Raw genomic sequence first — 21,994 nt, 5'->3', positions numbered from 1 at the left:
GTTCTTGTTTCATTCCCAGGATATGTGGCCACGTCTTCTGTTACTATTGCTGTAACAACTATGTTATGACTAAGCCCAGTGGCAAGAAGGAACGCTGCTGCCGAGCCTGCTTCCAGAAGTTCAGTGAGAGCTCTGGATCCCCTGATAGCAGTGGCTCAAGCACTAGCCAGGGAGAGCCCAGCCCCATGGTTTCACCAGCTAAAGCAGGCCCCCAGGCCATAGGAAACCAAGGTCAGGCCCCTGCCTTTCAGGTTCATAGATATCACTGCTTTCTCACTATGGCCAATTAGCTTGAGCAAGACTCATTCATTCAATGCTTCCCAAACTTAGGTGTCTAAGAGTTGGTGAATATATACTACCTCCAGCCTAAAACTTTCTTATATTTTTGGGGTTGATAAGCGAGTAACTTTCTCCTGACGTGACTGTGATTTAATATGAGTGTGTATACGCACATACTACCAGTGGAATATACCCCGTGCCTTGAAGAGTCAGACCTCCAGGACCTCCTTTCTGATATCCATTATCTGCCCAGTGGTAACATAAGACCAGCAATTGTACCTTCAGTAGTCAATGTCTTTCTCACTTTCTCGTCCTCCAACTCAGCCAGGAAACAGACGAAGGGTTTGATTCCTGCTGCTTCTGCATCCGCCCTAATGGGTGACCCAGGATCTCTACTGGACATTTACTACACTGTTGGTGTAGAGCCAAGGATTAGGCAGAGATGGGGCTTTTCTGTGTTCAGGCATCACTGCTGGCTACAGTTAGACCTTGTGAACTCTCCTTTGATCTCAGCCTGGATGCAGGCTAAGAAACCTTCAGAATCCTGTTCCTTTCTTTTTTAAATAGATCAATGGGCCCTACCGCTCAGAAATGGGATTTGTGCTTTTTTACATATAGCATTGGGGTCTTCAAATCTTTCTCAGTCTCTTAAATACTGAAGTTTGCAAGTCCTACATAGTCTGGATATGCATTCTTTATCAAATATGTCTTATAAATGTTTTCTCCCGATTTACAGCTTTTCTTTTTGAAGAGCAGAAGTTATAGTTTTGATAAAGTAATATTTATATCACGTTCTATGTGTCAGTTCTTTTATGTATCTAACTTTGCTTACACCTATACTCCAAAGGTTTTTTTTCTTCTAAAAGTTTTGGGTTGGGTTTTTGGGGGTTGGTTGTGTGAGTGGTTTGTTTGTCACAGGGGACTCACTTTGTAGCCCAGCTGTCCTGTTACTCTACATAGACTGGGACTCAAACTCAAAAATCTGCCTGCCTCCAATACCTGAGTGTGTTAAAGTTAAAGGTGTGTGCCCCACCACATCTGGCTTCTTCTAGTTTTTATTATTTTTTTAGGATAGCGTGTGTGTGTGTGTGTGTGTGTGTGTGTGTGTGTGTGTGTGTGTGTGTGTGTCTATGTGTCTGTGTAACCTGTTTTGAGTTAGTTTGGAGGGTAAAGTGATAATATAGAGTATTGGGTGGTTTAGTTTTTACTTTTTGTTTAGAGTTGCAACATCATTAGTTGAATTCTATTTTGTTTTCCTCACAATTGCCTTTCTGTGTGGGGTGGAGGTGTGGCTCAATGGTAGAGTGATTGCTTTGCATGTGAAAAGCACTAGATTGAATTCCCAGTGGCATATTTGGATGCACACACACACACACACACACACAATGTTTTTGTATATTTGTAAAAAGCCAGTTGAAGATAGCAAGCAAACAAAAAAAAAAAAAAAAAAAAAAAAAAAAAACTACCGCATATATATTTGAGTCTGTATCTAGACTTTGCTCCATTCTGTTCGTCTGTGTGCCTTTTCTTTCCACCAGTTCTTACTGTGTGATTACCACAGATTCTATGTTTTTTGGTGGTGTTGTTTGGTTTTTGGTATTTTTGGTTGTTTGAGACAGAATTGATTTCTCTATGTAGCCCTGGTTATCCTGGAACCCATTATGTAGACCAAGTGGCTTCAAACTCACAGAAATCCACCTGCCTCTGCCTCCAAAGTACTGGAATTAAAGACATGTGCCACCATGTCCAGCTGGTTACCATAGAATCTTTTGTTGTTGTTGGGTTGTGTGGGGGGCAGGGGGTAGGTTGTTTGTTTGGTTTTGGTTTTTTGAGACAGGATTCTCTATGAAACAGTCCTGGCTATCTTGGAACTCACTCTGTAGACCAAGCTGGCTTTGACCTCACAGAGATGAGTTTGCCTCTGCCTCCTGAGTACTGGGATGAAAGGTCTATGCTACCATGTCTAGCTGTTTATAATAGATTCTTAATACATCTGACTGACAGGCAAAGAAAGCCCTCCAATTTTGTTCTTCATCAAACATATAAATTCTAGAATGAGTTTCTCAGTTTCTAAAAATAAACCATGATGAGGTTTTCATTGGGATTTCATTGGACCTGGAGAGCAGTTTGGAGAGATTTAATATCTTTTTTTGTTGTTGTTGGTTGGTTGGTTGATTTTTGTTATTTTGTTTTTCCAGACAGGGTTTCTCTGTTTAGCTTTGGAGCCTGTCCTGGCACTCGCTCTGTAGACCAGGCTGGCCTCAAACTCACATAGCTCCACCTGCCTCTGCTTCCCAAGTGCTGGGATTAAAGGTGTGTGCCACCACTACCTGTCTGAGATTTGACATCTTAATAAAGTGTCCATTTTAATCCATGAACATGATATGGCTTCCATTTACTCTAGTAAACATTCTTTTGTATATCTCTTGTCCATCTCTTTATCAGCCTCAGAAAACAGATTTAGGAGTGTAACTGGGTCCTTTTGTCAGTTTGTTCTTCTAGTTCTATGTTACAGAAACTTGAGAGGAAAAATATTACCTCTAAAGCCAAGGACAGCTAAACTGTTCTTACTAAGTAGCCAGATTCCCTTTCCCTATCTCAGTCGTAGGTGCTCAGTACACAAAGTAATAACAGTGTTATGTGCTGAGGTTGCTTGTTTTGATTTCTCCCATTTTCTGCCTGCTCTTTTTTTCCTTCTGCCTCAGACCTACCCTTATATTAAATATGAAATATGTTTATGGGTAGGTGACTGGCACAGTTACCTGCCAGTTGAGTGGTCAAGGTCAAACACAAGACTCAATGCCTCCTGCAGTTTTCTGAACAAAGAGAGGTTCTGTTCTGCCCAACAGTGGCACCAGAAGAGGGGGTGTAAGTCAAGTAATCTCCTGTTTCAGATTATTTCTGACTGTGTTTAATGGAGCAAGGCCTCACTGAATCAATAGATTTTCTTTGTTAGTTTCTTATCTGATATAGTTTTGATGGATTTTTTTTTCCTTCTAAATAAGGATTCTAGAGAATGTGGTAGTCCTTGTAACTTCTACTCTGCCTTTGAAAGAGGTCTTGAGGCTATATATTCAAAATCTTCTGTAGTCCCTCTGTTTTCCTGGAATGTTCCAGTAGTCCTCTCATACCTACAGAGAACGGCATCAGCTAAGAGACCATTTGAACTGTGCTCCATGTTGTTCTCCGTAGCAGCACCCCTCACTGCCCTATGTTATCCCTAGTCTTGTGCCTAATGGTTTGTTTGCCTTTTTCTCTCCTGCTTTGCCTCCACCACCCAGGCGCAAACTCAGTCTGCAGACCACCAGACGATGCTGTGTTTGACATCATCACGGATGAGGAATTGTGCCAGATTCAAGAATCTGGCTCCTCCTTGCCTGAAACACCTACTGAAACTGATTCATTGGACCCAAATATGGCTGAACAGTGAGTAGATATTACCTCCATTTCCTAAGTACTCATTAAGTACCTGTCCTTTGTACGTTCTCATCAAAGGACCAGGAAAATAAGATGCTAGAAGCAGGATCAACCGTCTCTACCAAGGGAAGATGCCTCAGAACGGTGTTCAGAGTCAGGTGGCTCTGAAAAAGTGACAGTGCTTAGGAAACATTCGGGAAGGTACTGTATCAGAAAGTTCCTGGGAAGTGTGTGTGTAGTGCCCTGATTCAACATCTTCACTAAGGCCAGTCTTTGGCTTAGGCAACTGTATCAGTCAGCTCAGGCTGCCACAGCAAGAGACCACAGTAACTGTGGACAAAGTAGTTAAAACTGTTCAAAATTAATACCATTTATAACTGCTTTGCCTTGGTACAGTGGGGGGGGGGGGGAAGGGACTCTAGGGGAAAGAGCCCTTTCATTAAAGGCTTCAGAATATGAAAATCTAAATACATTTTACTTTCCTTTAAAAAGAGAATGTCTGAAAAGATAGAGCCACAGGAGTGGTCTTCTCTGAAATAATCACCTAGAAAGTATTTTTCCAGGTTTAGCTTCACAGACACTCCATTACTTCAGCTGCAATCCAAGAATACTTACCTTGGATAAGATAGTACTTGGTACTTATCAAGCTGGCAGCAGAATTTGACATTATCTACATGGTGCTGTCTTTGTAGGCATTGCAGGCATACGAGCTTCAGGCCATGGAGGTTTGTACCAAGATTCTAGATAACAGCCTGGGAGGCCAAGAAATGTGTAGTAGGGTCAGATTCTCTGATAGTCCATTAGTGGGATATGCATAAAAATTTGAGGGTAAAGCCTAAATTACAGTGGAGACCCTAATATATTGGAGGTACCAGGAATGTAGAACATTTACCAAGGAAAGCTACAGGCACCTAGTAGAACCAGTCCAAAAGAGACCCTGTATGTGTAACTAGCAAGAAGGCCCATAAAGGTAGGGCTAATATCGAATGTGTTCCTCATGCCAGACGTGAAACTCGGATTTAACGTTTTCACTGTTTTTCTTTGTTCTACCCTCATACTGCCTTTTTAGAATGGGAAAGTTTATATGAAGTATATAATTTAAATTTTGATTTCACAGGGTCTCACAATTGAGCATACCTTTAATTCTCAAAAGGGACTTTGAACTTTGAAGCTTCAGACAGTGTTAAGGCTGCTAAGACTACAGGGCTTTCTTTGAAGCTGAACTAAGTAGATTTTGTATTGTGAGATGGCAGTGAGCCATCTTGACCCAAAGGGGTCAAGGACTAAATGTTGTGCTTTGAATCCTATGTCCCTGGCAAGTTTGTTTGGAATGTTTCATCCTAGACTTGTGGCACTATTTTGAAGGCTATGGCTCATTTAGAAGGTATAGCCTGACTGGTAGAAGTATAAGTCAGAGAAATTACTAAGGGCGAGCCTATGAAAGTTTTACCTATCCCTGGTTCCAGCATGAGTTCTCTGCTTCCAAGCCCAATGTCATATAAATAAGTCAAAATGGAGCTGCTCTGCCATGCCTTCCCTGCTATGATGGACTAATACTCTCTGAGACAAAATAAATCCTTTCTTAAGTTGTTCCTGTCAGATATTTTGTAATAGCAATGAGAAAAGTAGCAAATACAGTCTCAAAATTGCTTGGTCAACTTTTCTTCTGGTGAAGGATTTCTGTGAGCTTCTGCTGACTCACAGTGAGATCTCTGTCTCCTGCTCAGAATCTAAAACAGAACCAGGAATTAACTGTTATCTTTATCATGTTAAGTTCTGCCACATGGGAGGGCTGAACTTAAATCTTCATGAGGCTGTTAGCCTAGATTTTCGGCTTAAGTGTATCTCTACATTGGTGTGTTCTCTTAAAGTCACTGAATTCAGCTCATGGACAACCCCTCTCATTGTCAGACCTAAGATGGCTCCTATTCGCTGTTGCTCCTGTGACTCTGGACCAATTCTCTCCTTCCTTAAACACTTCTCTGACGAACTGGTCAGTAATCATCAATGACCCAGTGGTCCCCAAGATGTCTTCTCTTCCTTTAGCAATAAACCATATTCTGTCCTTGGTACTTGGAAAGCTGCATGGCGAGAAGGGTGAGTAGACCAGGAGCTAGGAACCCAGAAGGGTGCCATGGATTTGAAAGCGTCTTGGCACAAACACCTGTAACCTGCATAAGGCTGTTCCCCAGCTTCCTCCCTCATCTTTCACCTTCCTCTTTCCTGGTAGGAACAGAAACAAAGCTCCTAGACTGCTGACCAGTATGTGTAGTTTTTGGTCTTGGGAAATCAGGAACTGTTCCAAGAGAAAGAAAACTGCCAGTATGCTGGCCTGCAGCCACCAACACAGATCTGGGATTGACTGATGGGAACCTGTGGTCCTTGTATCTCACCTGTGTGAATGAAGAGCCACCTTTCTACACTATAGAGTGTGTGTTAACATGTATGGTAGCTTTTCCTTAGCATTCCAAGACACCAAGAGTCTGATAAAGTATGGAAAAGAAAGCCCTACACTTGCACCAGTGCCCCTCACAGGAAAGTCAGAGAGAAAGGCACGCAATCTGAGGAACAAAGTAATGAAAGAGGAATTAAGCTTTGACTCTTCCTGGAAATGGCAGAACAAGGAAAAGTCTCCGGATCCAGCTTCACTCTCACAGGGAAACCTAACAGGATCTCCTGTTGGCAGCTGCCTTTCCCCCATTCCTGTCTTATCTCAATTGGTGATAATTAGCAGGAACACAGCCCTCACCTGTGCAGATAGATGTCCTTCACAACCTTTCTCCCTCTGTGTCCTATACACCACTACCCAGATTTCCAGTTGTTCTCAGAACTGAGGTGATAGGTAGTTGGCTCCCGTGTTCTCTGCCCAGCTCACATACAGCCAAAGTCTCCACAGTCTGGCCTCCTCTCTCGGTACGAGATATACAGGCTGTTCAGGGTGAAGAACTTCAGCACCAGGCCCTGTGGCCATGCAGTGCAGCCTCTAAATGAGCTCCTTTGACTGTTTGGGAGAGCCTAGAATCTACCCCTCCTTAAGACAGGCAACTGGAGTTAGGGTCTGGGCCAGAAACCTCCTGTGGAGATAGGTTGATGCTGAGTTTTGATGTCAGCCTGGGATGTACGTATCTTCTGTGTTCACATATTTCTCAGTATCTTCAACTTGTAGCCTCATCTTTTTTTTTTCTCTTAAAAAAAAAGCCTCCTTCAGGTACCCAGATTACACGAAATGATCTGAAACCTACCCTCAGAGTCTGCTTGCCAGGGCTTTGTGGCCAGAGTGTTTAGTGGGGGAAGTGTGGTCACCAACCAAGAGCTCTGATGCCTGCTGTCACAGAAACGAAAGAAGGACAGGGTATGGTGATCATGGTTAAAGTTCAGAAGCCACCGTATGCCTGTGTTAACCAAGGACGTCTGACTGCAGAGGACTCCAGGGCAGGCAGGCTCTCTGTGTGGTATCACACCTGCCTGAAAAGCTCTGTGGCCAGTGTTTGGGGGAAGAGAAGCTGCTAACAAGGACCAGTCCTCACTCACTTCTCCTCTGAGAAAGGGAGACGGCAGTACCAAGCTGCCTGTAAGACAGCACTAACTGAGCACATGGCCTAGGTGCTACTTTGAAGGCTCTCTGGAAGCCGGAGTAACCAAGAGCTGGATTCTGTGTTCCCACTTCTGCTTTCTTGTGGCACCATCTCCTCATCCAAGACACCAAGAATTCCCCGGTGACCAGATGGCCTCTAGAAGAGGCATTCACCTCTCTGGAGACATAGCCATGGCCTTCATATGTCTAACTGAAGCCAGAGCCATAAGTTCATCCATGATCCTCAGAAATGAGGAACGCAGTGGGAGGGGAGCACACAGCCTTAGCTCTGAGGCTCTGAAGCATATCTAGGACAGTCTGGATTTAAGCAGGGGCCATGTTCATCCAGCTCTTCCCCCAACTCCACTGTAGCGCCCTGGCCTCTGATAGGATCTGCTGCTATGAGCAAGAATGGGAGCCAGAGGTGAGAAAAAAATCACTGAGAGCTTGAGACTTCTAACACCTCTAAGGGAGCCTGCAGCAACAGCCCTCCTGGGTCATGGTGCAGGTCAGACACAAGCTCTCTTTAACACATGCTGGGGTTGTTCGTGTGCACTGAGAGCGCGCTCGCTTGTGTGTGTGTGTGTGTGTGTGTGTGTGTGTGTGTGTGTGTGTGTATTGCTAATGGTGGTATAGATACAGAAAGAGATAGAAACATGCCCCAGGTGGAATAGGTAGATGCCCAGAGAATGGGGTAAATAGTGGCTTAGGAGGCATGAGAAGAAAGGTCCAAGTATAAACATTTCTGTGGGGAACCTAGAAGAGGGCATGATCCAGCAGGTTCTTCCATCTCATCTGATTTGTTCTTTGGGCAGACAGTTGGTCAGGGAAGGCCCAGGGATCTTTGTCACCTGGCACTGTGAGATGATGAGCCAGGCCTTGAAGATGCTTTCTGGGATTACCCTAGGGTGGCACTGTCTCTGAGAGCTGAGTGCCCAATCCTGCCTCTCTCCAGAACACCTGTGTAGATAGCTACAGGGCTCTTTCACCTGAGTCAACTTGCTTCCCATTTAGAGCCTATATCTTCTGAACTGGAATATTAGGGAAATCAGGGACTCGGGTCCTGTCCATCAACAGTGTTGCAAATAAAGAAGAATCACTTAAGGTTAGCCTTATCACTTTGCATAGAGCAGGCTAGTTGTTTGAGTAAGCACTTGATCTTGCATGTCACTTTACATAGCAAGGAAGTGTTCTATAGTCCTTATGTGTGTGTTTGATAAAACAATTCAAAAGACCATATGGGTACTCCAAGGTGTGGTCACATTTTGATGAGCCAAGATTTATGTGGCATGCCGTGCATGTCCAGAAGAAAGTACACAACAGCCTATTTGACTACACCCACCCGTATGGATGGCATAAGGAGCCTCTACTAGATCTTCTAAGAAATGACTGCAGCTAATTTGGGGACCTTTCACCTACAAATAGATTGTGCTGTGGGGTGATTTGATTTGGTTTGGTTTTGAGACTGGGTCTCATGTAGCCTAAGTTGACCTCTCTCTAGATGAGAATAACCTTAAACTTTAGATACTCCTTCCTTCACCTCCCAAACACTGGGATTGTAGGTGTGTTTCACTATGCCCAATTTGAATGTGGTGCTAGGTCCAAACCCAGGACTCCATGCACACTGGGCCAGCATCTACCAACTGAGATTCCTCTTCAGTCTATTGTGCCAGCTGTTTCATATGTGTTATCTCAAGTCCTCCTCATATCAGCGGAGAGACTTGTGCTGTCTCATTAAAAGAAATGGCCAGAGGTTAAGAGATTTTGTTCAGGTCAGGTATGCTGGCCTGTGTCTTTAACACAGCACTTTGAGTCAGAGGCAGGCATATTTCTGTGAGTTCAGGGCCAGGCTGGTCTACACAGCAATATAGTGAGGAAGGAGGAAGGAGAGAAGGGAGGGAACCTACAGTGTGAGTGCGAGGTTGAGATTGATTTGTTCCCGGTCTCACCTGGTAAAGGGCAGCAAGGCAGCCTGCTCTCTCCAGCCCCTGAGCCCAGGGTTAGCTAACCTCCCATGCATTCTGGTCAGCCTTTATAAGTAGATGTTCATATTTAGGTAAGTGATTTAGTGGTACAAACACCCAGCAAGCACCTATAGGGCTCTTCACCTGATTGTCAGGATCTAGTCAGCATCAATCCAGTCTGGCATGTAAAATCACCTCATCCTGGAGCAGTATTACAGAGTTAAACAAATGCACCCTACATCTTGGGCAGGAGCAGGAAACCACTGTGAAAGCAAGATTGTTACCAGTGGTATAGTCTATTTCCTTCATAGACCACTGCCCCCAAATAATTTTAACTTATTTCCTTTATTCCAAGCCTAGAAGTTAACTGGGTTGTTTTTGTGCAATTTGTGAGAGTTTATTTTATTTTGTGTCCCAGGTATACCAAATTAAAGTATAATGTACAAGATGAAAGCAGTTTGAAAACTTTTAAAAGGTTTTATTTCTTAGCTATGAAACTCATAATATGATATATTTGTGTGGCAGGCATTGGAAAGTTCCATTTTTTGTTGTTGTTTTTTTAAGATGAGCAAAGCCACCAGAGTCCCTGTAATTTGCTTAGAGTTGTTATAGTCATAAGCTCCTTTTTACACATTTTTCTAGCATTATGTGGACCACTGAAATTCAGCTGTTCATTCTGGCCCATTTTCAGTCTCTTCTGCTGCACTTTCAAAGACTAATCTGAGAAAATATAAGCATCCACAAAAGTCAGACCCCTGGGTGAATCAGAGCTTGGTCTCATCCCTGTTAGGTGCCTGGTGACAGGTCTGAGCCACATAGACCAGCACTTGTGTGGGAGGGTTCTCAGCTCTCCACCACTTGCCATAGAAGAATCTTGTGAACTCAGGAGCCCTGCATGTTACCTGCCATCAACAGCTTTGTTGATGCAGCTCCTCTTCAGCATTTAGCCCCAGACTGGGTAAAAGGGAACCTGAGATCTCTAGAGTTAGCATTCTTGGGGATGGAAAAGAGAAAGTGCTTATAAATCTCAACATATTCTCCTCTGAGCATTGAGGTTTAGATATTAAGAACAGGGTATATTTATATCTGAGAAGCTTTGTATACCACCACAGTTTTCAGTGACTTCTCCACGAGAGTCCACATGCTGTAAGCAAAGCCTTTCTTGTTGCACCCAATGGACATAGCCGTGCTCCGAAGAATTCTGATCCTAGCTTCTTCAAGTCTGGCCAGGCCTACTACAGCTGAAACATGCTGGTGGTCTCTGCATTGTGGGAGGCAGAACAAGTCTTGGAACTGTCCTCAGAAGACTTCCACTGACTTGAGACTCCCAAGTAAGGGAGGCAGCCAACGTCCTTCGCAAGTTTCCAGAGGTTCTTCCGGAACTTTAAGCCAACAAAGGCATAGAGCACAGGGTTAAGGCAGGCCCGAAAATATGCTATAGCCTCTGTCACTATGATGGCATACTGAAAGCTTCTCATGTTATAGTACTCCCTGCTTGTGCTCCTGATTAGAATGGCAAGGTTGAAAGGGGTCTGAGTCAGCAGGAACACAGCCACTACAACGAAGATGATCTTTAGAGATTTGTGCTTCTGGAAACCTCGAGCATGAAGCAAGGTCTTGATGATGCTTGAGTAGCACACAATCATAGTGAACAATGGCAAGAAGAACCCCAGGGTCATCTGCGTGGTAAGAACCACGGTGGAAATGGCCTCACTGTGATACTGACAGACGTGCATGTCCAAATGTTCAACTCTAGCATAGATGATCTGTGGCAGGGAGACCAACAGGGAGACCACCCAAGTGAGCAAGCAAGTGATCTGGCCCCAGATCTTCCACTTAGCCTGCTGGTTAAAGACTTTGGTAGCCCGGACCACTACCATGAAACGATCCACCGTGATGCACGTGAGAGTGAGCATGGACACGTAGAAGTTCACTGTATACATGCCATGAAGAGTTTTGCACATGACCGTGCCAAAGACCCACTCATAGGTGCCTGCATAGGCCCAAAAGGGCAGAGTACAGACGAAGACCAGGTCAGCCACGGGCAAGTTCACCAGGAACACATCTGTCAGACTCCTCAGCTTCTGATAGAAAATGTATATAACCAGAACCAGGGAGTTCCCTAACAGTCCAAAGACAAACACCGTCAGGTACATGCAGGGCAGAAAGACCCCCTTGAACTTTAGGAAACGTTCGTGCTCCTCGCTGCTGTCGCTGGAAATGTTGAAGAGCCAGGGATCTATATCGGCGTATTCGTCGTTCATGGTGTCTGTTGTGGCAGACGTCTGTGAGTCAAAACCCAAGAGTTATGTTTGGTTCTGTCCGAGTGACTGACACTCTTTCTTCCCACTGTCCTTATTAATTACTAACTGCATTTCGGAAACAACTTGTCATCTCTAACCCCACTCGTTATGCTCGGTAACAGCAGTGTGTTGAAGGTGGCCATTTCCCAGGGGAAACTGCTCGCCCAGTATGAGGGAATCTTCATTAGCCCTAAAAATCTCAGACTCCTCCCATGCATGTCCCATAAAACACTATGCTCAATTGTTTAAGAAAAAAAAAATAGATACCATACACTCAAGTGGACAGTTAGTAGCCCTTTGGTTTTCTGTTTTATTTTGTTTTGTGTTTTCTGTATTTATGTATTTCATGTGTATCAATGTTTTGCCTACAAGTCTGCCTGTAAGCTCTGTGTGTGTGGTACTCGCCAAGGCCAGAAGACATTAGAGCGTCTGGGACTGGAGTCACAGATGGTTGTGAGTAGAGAGGATCAAGCCCAGATCCTCTGGAGACCTGCTGAGCTATCTCTCCAGTCTGCTTCGGTCTCATAGCAGGTGCCTACCACTCTCTGCCCCGTGCTGATGGGTTTTATGTCAGTTTGACACAACATAGATCTGAGAAGGACTCTCACTAGAGAAAATGCCTCTGTAAGATTGGCCTGTAGAAAGGTCTGTAGTGCATTTTCATTGTTTTAAACCTTTTTTTTGTTGTTGTTGTTGGCTTTTTAAGACAGGGTTTCTCTGTATAATCATCTTGTCTGTCCTGAAACTTGCTTTGCAGACTAGGCTGGTCTTGAACTCACTGAGATCCACCTGCTTCTGCCTCCCAAGTGCTGGGATTAAAGGCATGCACCACCACTGCCTGGCTGTAATGCATTTTCTTAATGAGTGATTGAGGTGTGAGGGTCCAGCCCATTGCAAGTGGCGACACCCCTAGGCTGGTGGTTCTGTGTGCTATAAGAAAACAGGACAGACAAGCTAGGAAGGAACAAGCCAGTAAGCAGCACTCCTCCATGGTCTCTGCTTCAGTTTCTGCCTCTAAGTTCCTGCCCTGATGTACTAATATCAGGACATGTTCTCCCCAAGTTGCTTTTGGTCATGATGTTTTATCATGGCAACAGAAACCCTAACTAATATAGGCCTACATGGTGTTAAAAATCATGAAAGCCAAATCAAATGCCCCTTCTAGGAGGATTCCTTAACTGATATCCTCAGGAGTTTGAAGAATGACAAGAACTATGTCTGACTGGGGAGTTCTTCCTGTTTACTAATCTTGAGCTTTATAGTGTGAAGGGCAATTGATGAGAAAACAAGAGAGAGAAAACCCGTAGGTGCCAAGAACTTTGACTGACTGGGGAATTAAGGCGTGGTCCTGACTCTCCCGACCAAACTTTCCCATTTATCATCTCTGTCGGTCTGTAGCATCTGTGCTGGAGCTCAGATCCCGGAGAACTGGAGTGGTACATGAAGTAGGGTGGCTGCTGAATGGGTTTGCAGCAATGACCACACGCCTGCCTTTCTTACCCAAGACTTCATCCTCCGTGACTGTCATGTCTCTGACCCTGTTCTGCCCTGTTCTCTCACTTTACCAAGGACAGGTAGGATATAGGGTAATGTAACCCGTAGCCTGACTGCAGGAGCCAGGCTAACCTTGCAAGTGTCCTGGATGCATATCCCACTAGTGTAGGTTCTAGAAGATGCCCTAAGATGAGCAAGTGTTTGGGTAGAACCTCCGTAAGATTTACCAAGGCAGGATATTCCCTAGTCCAGAAGAGGGCATGCCTCCCTTTTTAATCCACGTGAACATTTCTTGCCCTGAAGTTGAGTCCTAGGAGGAAACAGTGTCCACTCTGATGGTTCTACGGCCCCTACCTTCCCTACAGGCATAATGCTTTTTCTCACCTCAGTAAAGCTACTCATGGTTCCATGCCTAGACCTCGAGGCTAGATATCCAGTCTTGATAGGTGAAGTTGGGCTTCCTGTTCCACGGCTTTCTGAGGTGCTAACATAAGGTCAGATACTGGTGTATATGTTATTGGTTCACATAGGGACAATTTATTTTTCATCATTTAAAATATGAAATTAACAGCTTTGCTTTCCTAAGAGTGTCATCAAGTTCTCTCTTGTTCTCTGACTTATATTTGCCGTTTTGTTGTCCTATGTTTTCTGGATCCAACCCTAGCATGACTCTTCAGAAAATGTACAGATTCATATTCAGTGTTATGTTGGCAGATAGAGACTTGACCATACAAATAGAGTATTGAATGAAAATCATTGGACTGGAGAGATAGATGGCTATCAGTAAAGTGCTTGCTTTACAACCATGAGAACCTGAATTAATTCCCTAAAACTCACATTTAAAAAAAAGTGGTCATGCTGGTCTATACTTGTAACCCCAGCACTAGGAGGCAGAGACACATTCCTGGACCTCACTGGCCACAACAATCTTACTAGCCTATGAGGTGAGTTCCAGGCCAATGAGAGACTTTGTCCCAACAAAAAAGGTGAACAGTGCCTGAGCAAAGACATTTGCTTACACATGCACATGTACCCATAAGTACACAAGTATGCATGCGCACACACAAAATCACTTGCCCTTATATAAGAAGTTAAGAATATTTCATCTGTAATCAAATGTTGTTATGAAAATGAAAAAGTAATAAAACTTTGGACATAATGTAAAAGTCTGATAATAAACCATAATTTTATCTGAAGCATAAAATTAACTCAAATATTTAAGAAGTACTTTTAAAGCCGGGCGGTGGTGGCGCACACCTTTAATCCCAGCACTCAGGAGGCAGAGGCAGATGGATCTCTGTGAGTTCGAGACCAGCCTGGTCTACAAGAGCTAGTTCCAGGACAGGCTCCAAAGCCACAGAGAAACTCAGTCTCGAAAAACCAAAAAAAAAAAAAAAAAAAAAAAAGAATTGAAATTTCAGTATATCACTGAAAACAGGACAAATATGAGAAAAACATGCAAAAAAAAAAGTATTAGCTATTATGGTTACAACAAACAGATGGCAGCCTTGATCTTCCTGCTTCCACCTCCCAAGTACTGGGATTGCTGCCACACCTGGCTTCCAAACTTTTGTAATCACAAACCTCTTTGAGAGGCTCATTAAAGCTGTAGACCTTCACTGAGAAATAAGTGAAAGTCTGTAATTCTAGGGCTTCATGTGGAGCTGAATTCAGTAGCTGGCACCCTCTATACAAGTCATGCTGAAGGCAGGAATCTGAGAGAACCAACAAAAGCAAATGACTCACCAATAGGGAAACCCCAGTAGCTTTGTTCCAGAGTGAAGTGTGCTCGCTCAAGGTCTTCCTCTGCTTCTCTGTGATGTGTGATCTGTGTTTCCGTCAAATACTTAAAAGCCTTCAGCTAGTGACCTGCCCCTCTCTCTATCCTACAGGCAGAATCCACATGACAGTTTTGACAAGCCCGCCCACTTAATTTGAGAGTCAAAGATGAAGCACAATTCAGATGCTTCGTGCTCCTTTTTTCTTGGCTTGGCACATATCCTGCTGTCAAAAGCTGATAGGTTTCCATTTCCTAAAGAGGGGCAGTAAGTAGATTTGATTTTTGTCCACTGAAGATGGTGGACTTTGTGCATTAAAATTACCTTGTTTACTGGTCACACATATCTTTGAAACATTTTGGGTCTAGGCCAACACAAAGTCCATGCTATGGACTAGGCTCTGTGCGAATGTCCATCATGTACTGCAGATGTCTCACAGCAGCCCTAGGGACTCAATTTATAAATGAGAACATAGAAACCAGAGCCAAAATAACTGGTGAATTCAGAACTAGAAGCTTGGGTTCCTGGTCATCCCCTGACCAGTGGTCCAGGCCGCTTTTAGCTGTCTGGCTGTGCTGGAGGGCCGGATACAGCCCTGCACTCGGCCCCACAGGCCCCTTGCAGGCAGTGCCCATCTATCCGGCTTGTCTTGTCTAGAACCTGCCTTCCTGGACCTTCCCCATGTAGTAGACATGATCTTAATGTAGTCTGGCTATTAGTTCCCATGAGCTAGTATTGCTAACTTCGCTGGGAAATTACCCTGGGAGTAGGACCAGAATCTAGAAGCTAATCATCAATTTTGTTCTAAGACAGGTATGCCAGAGGCTTTCATGTACAACTAATGGGTTTTTCTCAGTTCCTTATTAATGCAGTCAACAGTGAATAGATGCATAGGCTGCTCCAAATTCCAAGAGGGAGATAGTTGAAGCACCTCTCTTGAAAGAACACTTTGGGGGCTGGAAAGATGCCTCAGCAGTTAAAGAGCACTTCTTCTTGCAAAAGACCGAGATTTGCACTTACAGGGCATTGTTAAAATGACCTGAGATTTGTCCAACTTTGCTATATTCTTCTCAGAAGTCATTTGTTTTCCCCAGTGAGAACAGAGTCCCATCTCAACCCTTTGTGATTGTGCATGAACATCTATAGGAACATGCATGGGTGAATGTAGGGAGATTGGATGTGTGTATTTGGGATGTGTGGTACTTTTGTCATAGCACTGCAAAGAAAAGTTCTGTGTAAAACAAAAGATTTTCAACTAAATTCAAGGAACTAGTTCATTTGGGACCACTTTACAAAAAAGAAAAGCCTTTTACTATTTATATCTGTAGTATAATTATCCCAAGGTCCTTAAGTTCCTTTGAATCAAAGATCTAAAGTTCTCAAGAATGAGTACCCAATTGTCTTTGCCTTGCATTCCTCTGGAATACCTGAATAGATATCTAAAATAGAATCGAGAAAAGCATGTAAGGGAAGTTGTAGGCACTTTTGCTGCAGTCTTACTTCAGAAGTCACTTTGTGCTAACCTTTTCTAGAAACCTGGCATTCTCAAGCCAGAACTATTGGGATATCACTTTTAGGACCCAAGATTTTTCACATTTCCTACTGTTTGTGGGAGAAGAGGTTAGCACAGGGCACTTGTGAGTGGCGGCGTTGTGGAGGACATCACAGCTGCCAGGCTCCTCAAGTGGAGCCTCTGTTCTCGACAGCCTAGAGAGCTATAATAAAATGAAAGGCGAGTTACAAGATTCAGACTTGTGACAAAGAAATGCTAGAGGCCCCAGCGGAAGCACACAGGTGACTCCTTGCCCAGAGAGGTGTGAGCTTCTGACCACTTTGTGGGTAGGACCCTTGTTTCTGCACCTCTTTATTCCTTTTTTCTTAAGATTTTTTTTTATGTGTGTAGGTATTTTGCCTGCATTCATGTATGTGTACCATGTGCATACAGTGCCTGTGGAGGCCAGAAAAGAGTGTCAGATCCCATGGAACTGAAGTTACATATAGTTTTAAACCACCATGTGGCTACTGGGATCCAAACCTGAATCCTCTGGAAGAGCAGCAGGTGCTCTTAGCAGCTGAGCCATCTCTCCAACTTCAAAGATTTATTTATTATTTAGGTACATCTGTCTGTGCATGTGAGGCCGAAAGAGGGCAGGGTGTTGGGTCTCCGGGAGCTGGAGTTACAGCTAACCCAACATGTGTGCTGAAAACTGAACGTGGGTCCTTTGGGAAATAGGAGACACTCCTAATCATTGAGCCATTTTTATTCTTTAGTAAATTTGAGTATTGATTACATGCACCTTTGGTAGCATTTGGGATGAGAAAGTCCCTTACACTGAGGCTCATCATGAAGACATTTGTTAAGCTTCAACTGTGCAATGAGATTCCTAGGAACACTGGGATCATCACCTTAGAGCCATGTTTCTCAACCTGTAGGTTGCAACCCCTTTGGGGGTCACATGTCAGATATCCTGCATATCGGATACTTACACTGAAGTTTGTAACAGTAGCAAATTACAGTTATGAAGTAGCAATGAAATAATCTTACAGTTGGGGTCACCACAACATGAGGAACTGTATTAAAGGGTTGCATCATTAGGAACATTGAGAACCACTGCCTTAGAGGGAAGAGCTTATCAATGGACTGGTGGGCATGTCACTCTAAGAAGTCAGAGAAGCTAATGGAAGACCCTACTGCTGGAGCAAGGTCACTTGAGAACACTGGCTTTATGGACTTTTCTTCTGAGAAAACTCTTCAATAGGAAAGAAGGACATGACTATAGAAGGAGATAGGGTGCCCTCTAGTGGTCTTGCTTATGTTTCATGCCTTTCTCAAATTTGCTTTATCCCTTGATTGATTTACATGACTACCTAGGAGAGACCAAATTTCCCAAAAAAGATGCAAGACTTTGAAACCTTGTGAAACTGTAGTAAATGTGCCTGGTGTCCGGGCAGAAAGGAGCCTTTGGTGAGAGGAAAGTTGGAGACATACTGACCATACCCATGGGATATTTCAAGAGAGTCCTCCAGAACTCTTGAGACTAGTTACAGCATCCGGGGAAGAGGTCATCCTGGGCAGGAGACCTTTCTAAGGCCTTCACGTGGGAGCCAACTATTTTCTTTCTTGGGCCTATGTGTCTTCCTGGGCATAATTGTCAGCTGAAGTTGGTTGGATTATGAGACCCTCCCCCCCTAAGAGCTACTAGCCAGGCTGGGCATAGAGTCCTGGATGGGAACACAGTGAGCTGCAGTCAAATTATCTTAATTCTGGCACAAATCCTGCTTTGGAGAAACAGCTGGGACTCAAGTCCCCATCCAGGAACTTTTATCTGCCCATGTGTTTTGAGGGTCAGTAATTTTGCAGGTGTTCATAATGTTCCATGATCAGATAAATACAAGAACACGCCAAATAAGACACTAACAACCAAAGAAACTTCCATCTAAATCTAGCTTGATGAATCAGTGAATTTAATTAGTGTTACTTACAGGTGTATGGGTAAAATGGGGAACTGCCTCACCAAAAAGCACACCCTAGAATAGGTGAGAACTCCTAATTGCTGCATTTCTGGAGTTTTCTGTACAGCCTTCAGGTAGCTGCCTGAAGAGAGTCTCCTCTCTCCAGCAATTAATTGCTGCTTTTAAAAGTGGGGGTGGAGGAGTAGGGAGATGGGACTTGTGAATCTTGTACCTTTCTCCCTCCTTCTTTCCATCCTTCCTTTTTTCCTTCCTTTGAGATGCAGTTTATCCATGTAGCTAGCCCTGGATGCCCTGGAGTACTCTGTAGACTAGACTGGCCTGGAACTCCTAGAGATCCACTTGCCTTGGCCTCCCAAGTGCTGAAGGCATGCACCACCATGGCAGGCAAACTGAGTTCTATAACTTTTATGCACTTCTGTCTTTAGCTTACTGAGTCTTAAGAATGCTCTCCTCCGTCTGAAAGGGAATGTTTTAATGAGGAAGAAACACCTAGACAACTGCCTAATTGACTTTCTAAGAGAGAGATGTATGTCACCCTTGCTCCCTGTGTATCGGTTATCCACAGAGCACACTTTGGAGACTGGGACAGCCCCAGTTCCAAAGCAGCTCCTTCTGTACTCCTAGTGTATTAGGAAGGAAAGAAAAGGTAAGTATTCCCTCCGTCCCATCTCTGCCTAGACCTATTCTTGTACCGACTGAGCCGCGTCAGGGTATCTGATGCTGGAACCAACTTTGCAGAACCAACAGAACCAGTACTGAGGAGGAAAGAGGCAGTGGTGCTGGTATCATGCCTGCCTCCCCTAAGCATAGAGAAGGATTTTCTGATGTGGGAGGGGAGAGTAACTCGTTGGTGTTTATACTCACTCACACTCCTTCCAGGCACTCCTGCAGCCCTGCTGTCTTTCCTCTGCTGTCCCCAGAAGTCCTTATGTGACTCCATTATAGGCCTCAGGCTATATAACTTTGTGTGCCGATAGCTAACGGCCTGTTCTCCTTTATGATGTTTCAGGGACACTACATCAAACCCACTAACCCCTGAAGACACTGAAGACATGCCAGTGGGGCAGGATGCTGAAATCTGCTTACTGAAGTCCGGAGAGCTGATGTAAGTGCCAAGCCAATGAGAGGGCCTCTTGTGCCAATGGGGAAGAGTCCCAGGAGACTGGAGTATGGAGGAGGGGCACTGGTCCCATCACAACAGGAGCTGGCCCCACCCAGTGCTCTGTTTTACCACCAGTGGAATAATGCAAATCTTTGAGGGCAACAGGGCCTTTCTCAGCCTAGATGTATGTGATTCAAAGACTCAGATGCCAGTCGGTCATAACCAAAGGACAGACATCCAGCCAAATGGTTATTGATTAAAGACACAGACACATATAGGAGTAAGTAAAGCAAAAGCAGGCTTTATTAAGAAAAGTTAACAAAAAGTAAGAAAATGTAAAAGAAAGTGGGAAGAGTTCTAAAAGGAAAAAAACATCGAGCTGTTTTCTGGGGGCAGGACTTGTAGCAGGGAACCAGACAAGACTGAGGTGGTTTCAGTTGGCATGGGCTAATTCCCTGAGCATATCACAGGCCAAGCCAATTGAAGAATCCCAAACTCTGTATATTCTCCTCACCCAACTGAGGAGATGGCCGTGTGCTCTTCATTCACGTGCTGCTCACACAGGTGAGTAATCACAAAGTTTCCTGTTCATCTCTGAATAGCTTTGTTAGCTGTTTGTCTTGGCTGTCTTTTGGCTGCTAGTCCATTAGTTGTTGATTTTACAGGTGTTGCTGGCCTCAGAACTTGGTGGAGTCTGTTGGTAGTTTGTTAAACTCTTCTCTTTGTTCAATTTGTAGGCTTTGTTTTATTTTGTTGTTTTAGGCAGTGCTTAGAATTGAACTCAGAGTCTCATGCGTAATGGGTACATTACCACTGAGCTACATCCCAACCCCACCTGCTTGTGGTGCACTTGTTTGTGGAGAGGTAACATTAACTCCTGTCACACCTACTAACATCTGGCTGTAGTGTTTCTGTGTTGCCTCATATCCAACTCCTGATTTACAGGGTGGCCTGGGGCGATCTCCTTTCTGAACTAAGTAGAAGAATCATGTTAGGAATTGTTCTAACCCACAATTTACTCTTTTGCAGTTGGCTGGGTTAGAAGCAATTATATGTGAAAGGCCAACAGTGCCTTGTGTTACGTCTCTCAGTAGGCCCCTTGTAGAAGTGGGAACCAGCCAGAGACTTACATATGTCCCCCAGTAGGGCTGTGTGAAGTAGGAACCAACTAGTGCCTTGAGTATATCCTCCAGCAGGCCCTTGTGGAGGTGGGAACCAGCATACAGACACTGACTCTTTTCCCCAGAGCTCTGTCCTTCCCCTTATGTGATCCCATGTGTTTCAGGCCTCTCTATTTGAACCCTGATGGCTAGTTTAACTGCATTAGGGACTTCAGTTTCTATCTTTAAAGCATAATTTATATCCTTTAAAACTTGTTGTTTAGCTGGGCAGTGGTGGTACACACCTTTAATTCTAGTATTTGGGAGGCAGAAGCAGGCAAATCGTTGTGAGTTTGAGGCCAGCCTGGTCTACAGAGCAAGTTCTAGGATAGCCATGGTTACTCAGAGAAACCCTGTCTTGAAAACCAGAAAAAAAGAAGCTGAGGAAAGGCCTTGCTTCATGGTAAGGAACTAAGCCAAGGTATTCAGCTCCATTTGAAGGCCGTGTTGCCATAATCCCGGGTTAAGATTGCTGCCTTTGAGTGACTGAAGAAAGAAGAAATCTACTCAGCTGGTTGGTGCCTAGGATTAGTGGCAGCAAGGCTTCCCACCCTGTCAACCTCATCCTCTGATGTCATCTCATGCAGAGATGTGGCTCAAGCTCAGACTGTCTCAGCACTGTCCCCTGCAAAGAGGATGCAAGGATGATTGGCTATAGGAAGAGGTCAGAGGCCTCCCCTCAGCTCCACAATCTTCAGTGTTACCACAATGGTCATGTGAAGAAAACATGGTCATTTCAATTCTAGAGATTTGGAAAACAAAACAAGACAGTTGTGAAATCTGACACAGGTTCTCTCAGGTTTGACTTTTCAACCCCTCTACCCCTTCTCACACAAATCTGTGGAGAGACTGTGGGAGGTGTGTCTAATAGGGTAAGAGGGGGCGGCAGAACATAAAGGCTGGACCAGCCTCAGATGTGATAGGACTAAATCATCCTATCTGTAAGAGACTCAGAGCAGGTCAGTTGTCCCCATAGTTTCCACAGGCTCTGACTCGCTGGCAAGAACTATGCCAGCTGTGTGGTAAGCACTCAAACCAAAGCTTTTGTCTGAGCTGAGCATCTTATAAACATGTCAGTCAGGGATACCCATGCTTAACCTACAAAGAGTCTCAAATATCCAGTTACCTCAAAGCCTCAGACAATCCACTGAACCAGGTTTCTCTTTGCATTTTTATTTTAGGATCAAATTACCCCTCACAGTGGAGGAGATCATCAGCTTTGGGGAGGGTAACAGGGAGCTGTTTGTGAGGTCCAGTACCTACAGCCTGATCCCTATCACTGTAGCTGAGCCTGGCCTCACTATCAGCTGGGTCTTCTCATCTGACCCCAAGAGCATCTCCTTCAGTGTGGTCTTCCAAGAGACAGAAGACACACCACTCGACCAGTGCAAGGTAGGCCAGGTTCCCTACCAGCGTCCTTAACACACGCTCCAGGTGCCTGAGCAGACC

General features: G+C 44.4%; 2 protein-coding genes across 6 annotated transcripts in view; one reads left to right on the top strand and one right to left on the bottom strand.

Annotated features, from left to right (window-relative positions):
- Fyco1 (FYVE and coiled-coil domain autophagy adaptor 1) overlaps positions 1 to 21,994 on the top strand; it is a 66,515-nt gene that overhangs the window by 37,123 nt on the left and 7,398 nt on the right. For all 5 annotated transcript variants that reach the window (XM_038321468.1, XM_038321466.1, XM_038321469.1 and 2 more), the window contains 4 exons: positions 20 to 231; positions 3,561 to 3,705; positions 19,293 to 19,388; positions 21,727 to 21,937. In XM_038321468.1, coding sequence (XP_038177396.1) covers positions 20 to 231; positions 3,561 to 3,705; positions 19,293 to 19,388; positions 21,727 to 21,937 — 664 coding nt within the window. The remainder of the gene's footprint in view (positions 1 to 19; positions 232 to 3,560; positions 3,706 to 19,292; positions 19,389 to 21,726; positions 21,938 to 21,994) is intronic.
- Positions 9,763 to 14,834, bottom strand: Cxcr6 (C-X-C motif chemokine receptor 6). Its single transcript, XM_038321472.1, has 2 exons — positions 14,778 to 14,834; positions 9,763 to 11,519 (listed from the first exon to the last, which is right to left on the bottom strand). The coding sequence occupies exon 2, from the start codon at positions 11,496 to 11,498 to the stop codon at positions 10,470 to 10,472; it is 1,029 nt and encodes a 342-aa protein (XP_038177400.1). The 5' UTR covers positions 11,499 to 11,519; positions 14,778 to 14,834; the 3' UTR covers positions 9,763 to 10,469.

This window comes from Arvicola amphibius, chromosome 3 (genome assembly GCF_903992535.2).
Source record: "Arvicola amphibius chromosome 3, mArvAmp1.2, whole genome shotgun sequence".
NCBI lineage: Eukaryota > Metazoa > Chordata > Mammalia > Rodentia > Cricetidae > Arvicola > Arvicola amphibius.
This window is presented reverse-complemented; position numbering and strand designations above follow the sequence as displayed.

Excerpts from the sequence above, each read along its gene's own strand:
- Cxcr6 (XM_038321472.1), bottom strand. The coding sequence starts at position 11,498 with ATGAACGACGAATACGCCGATATAGATCCCTGGCTCTTCAACATTTCC.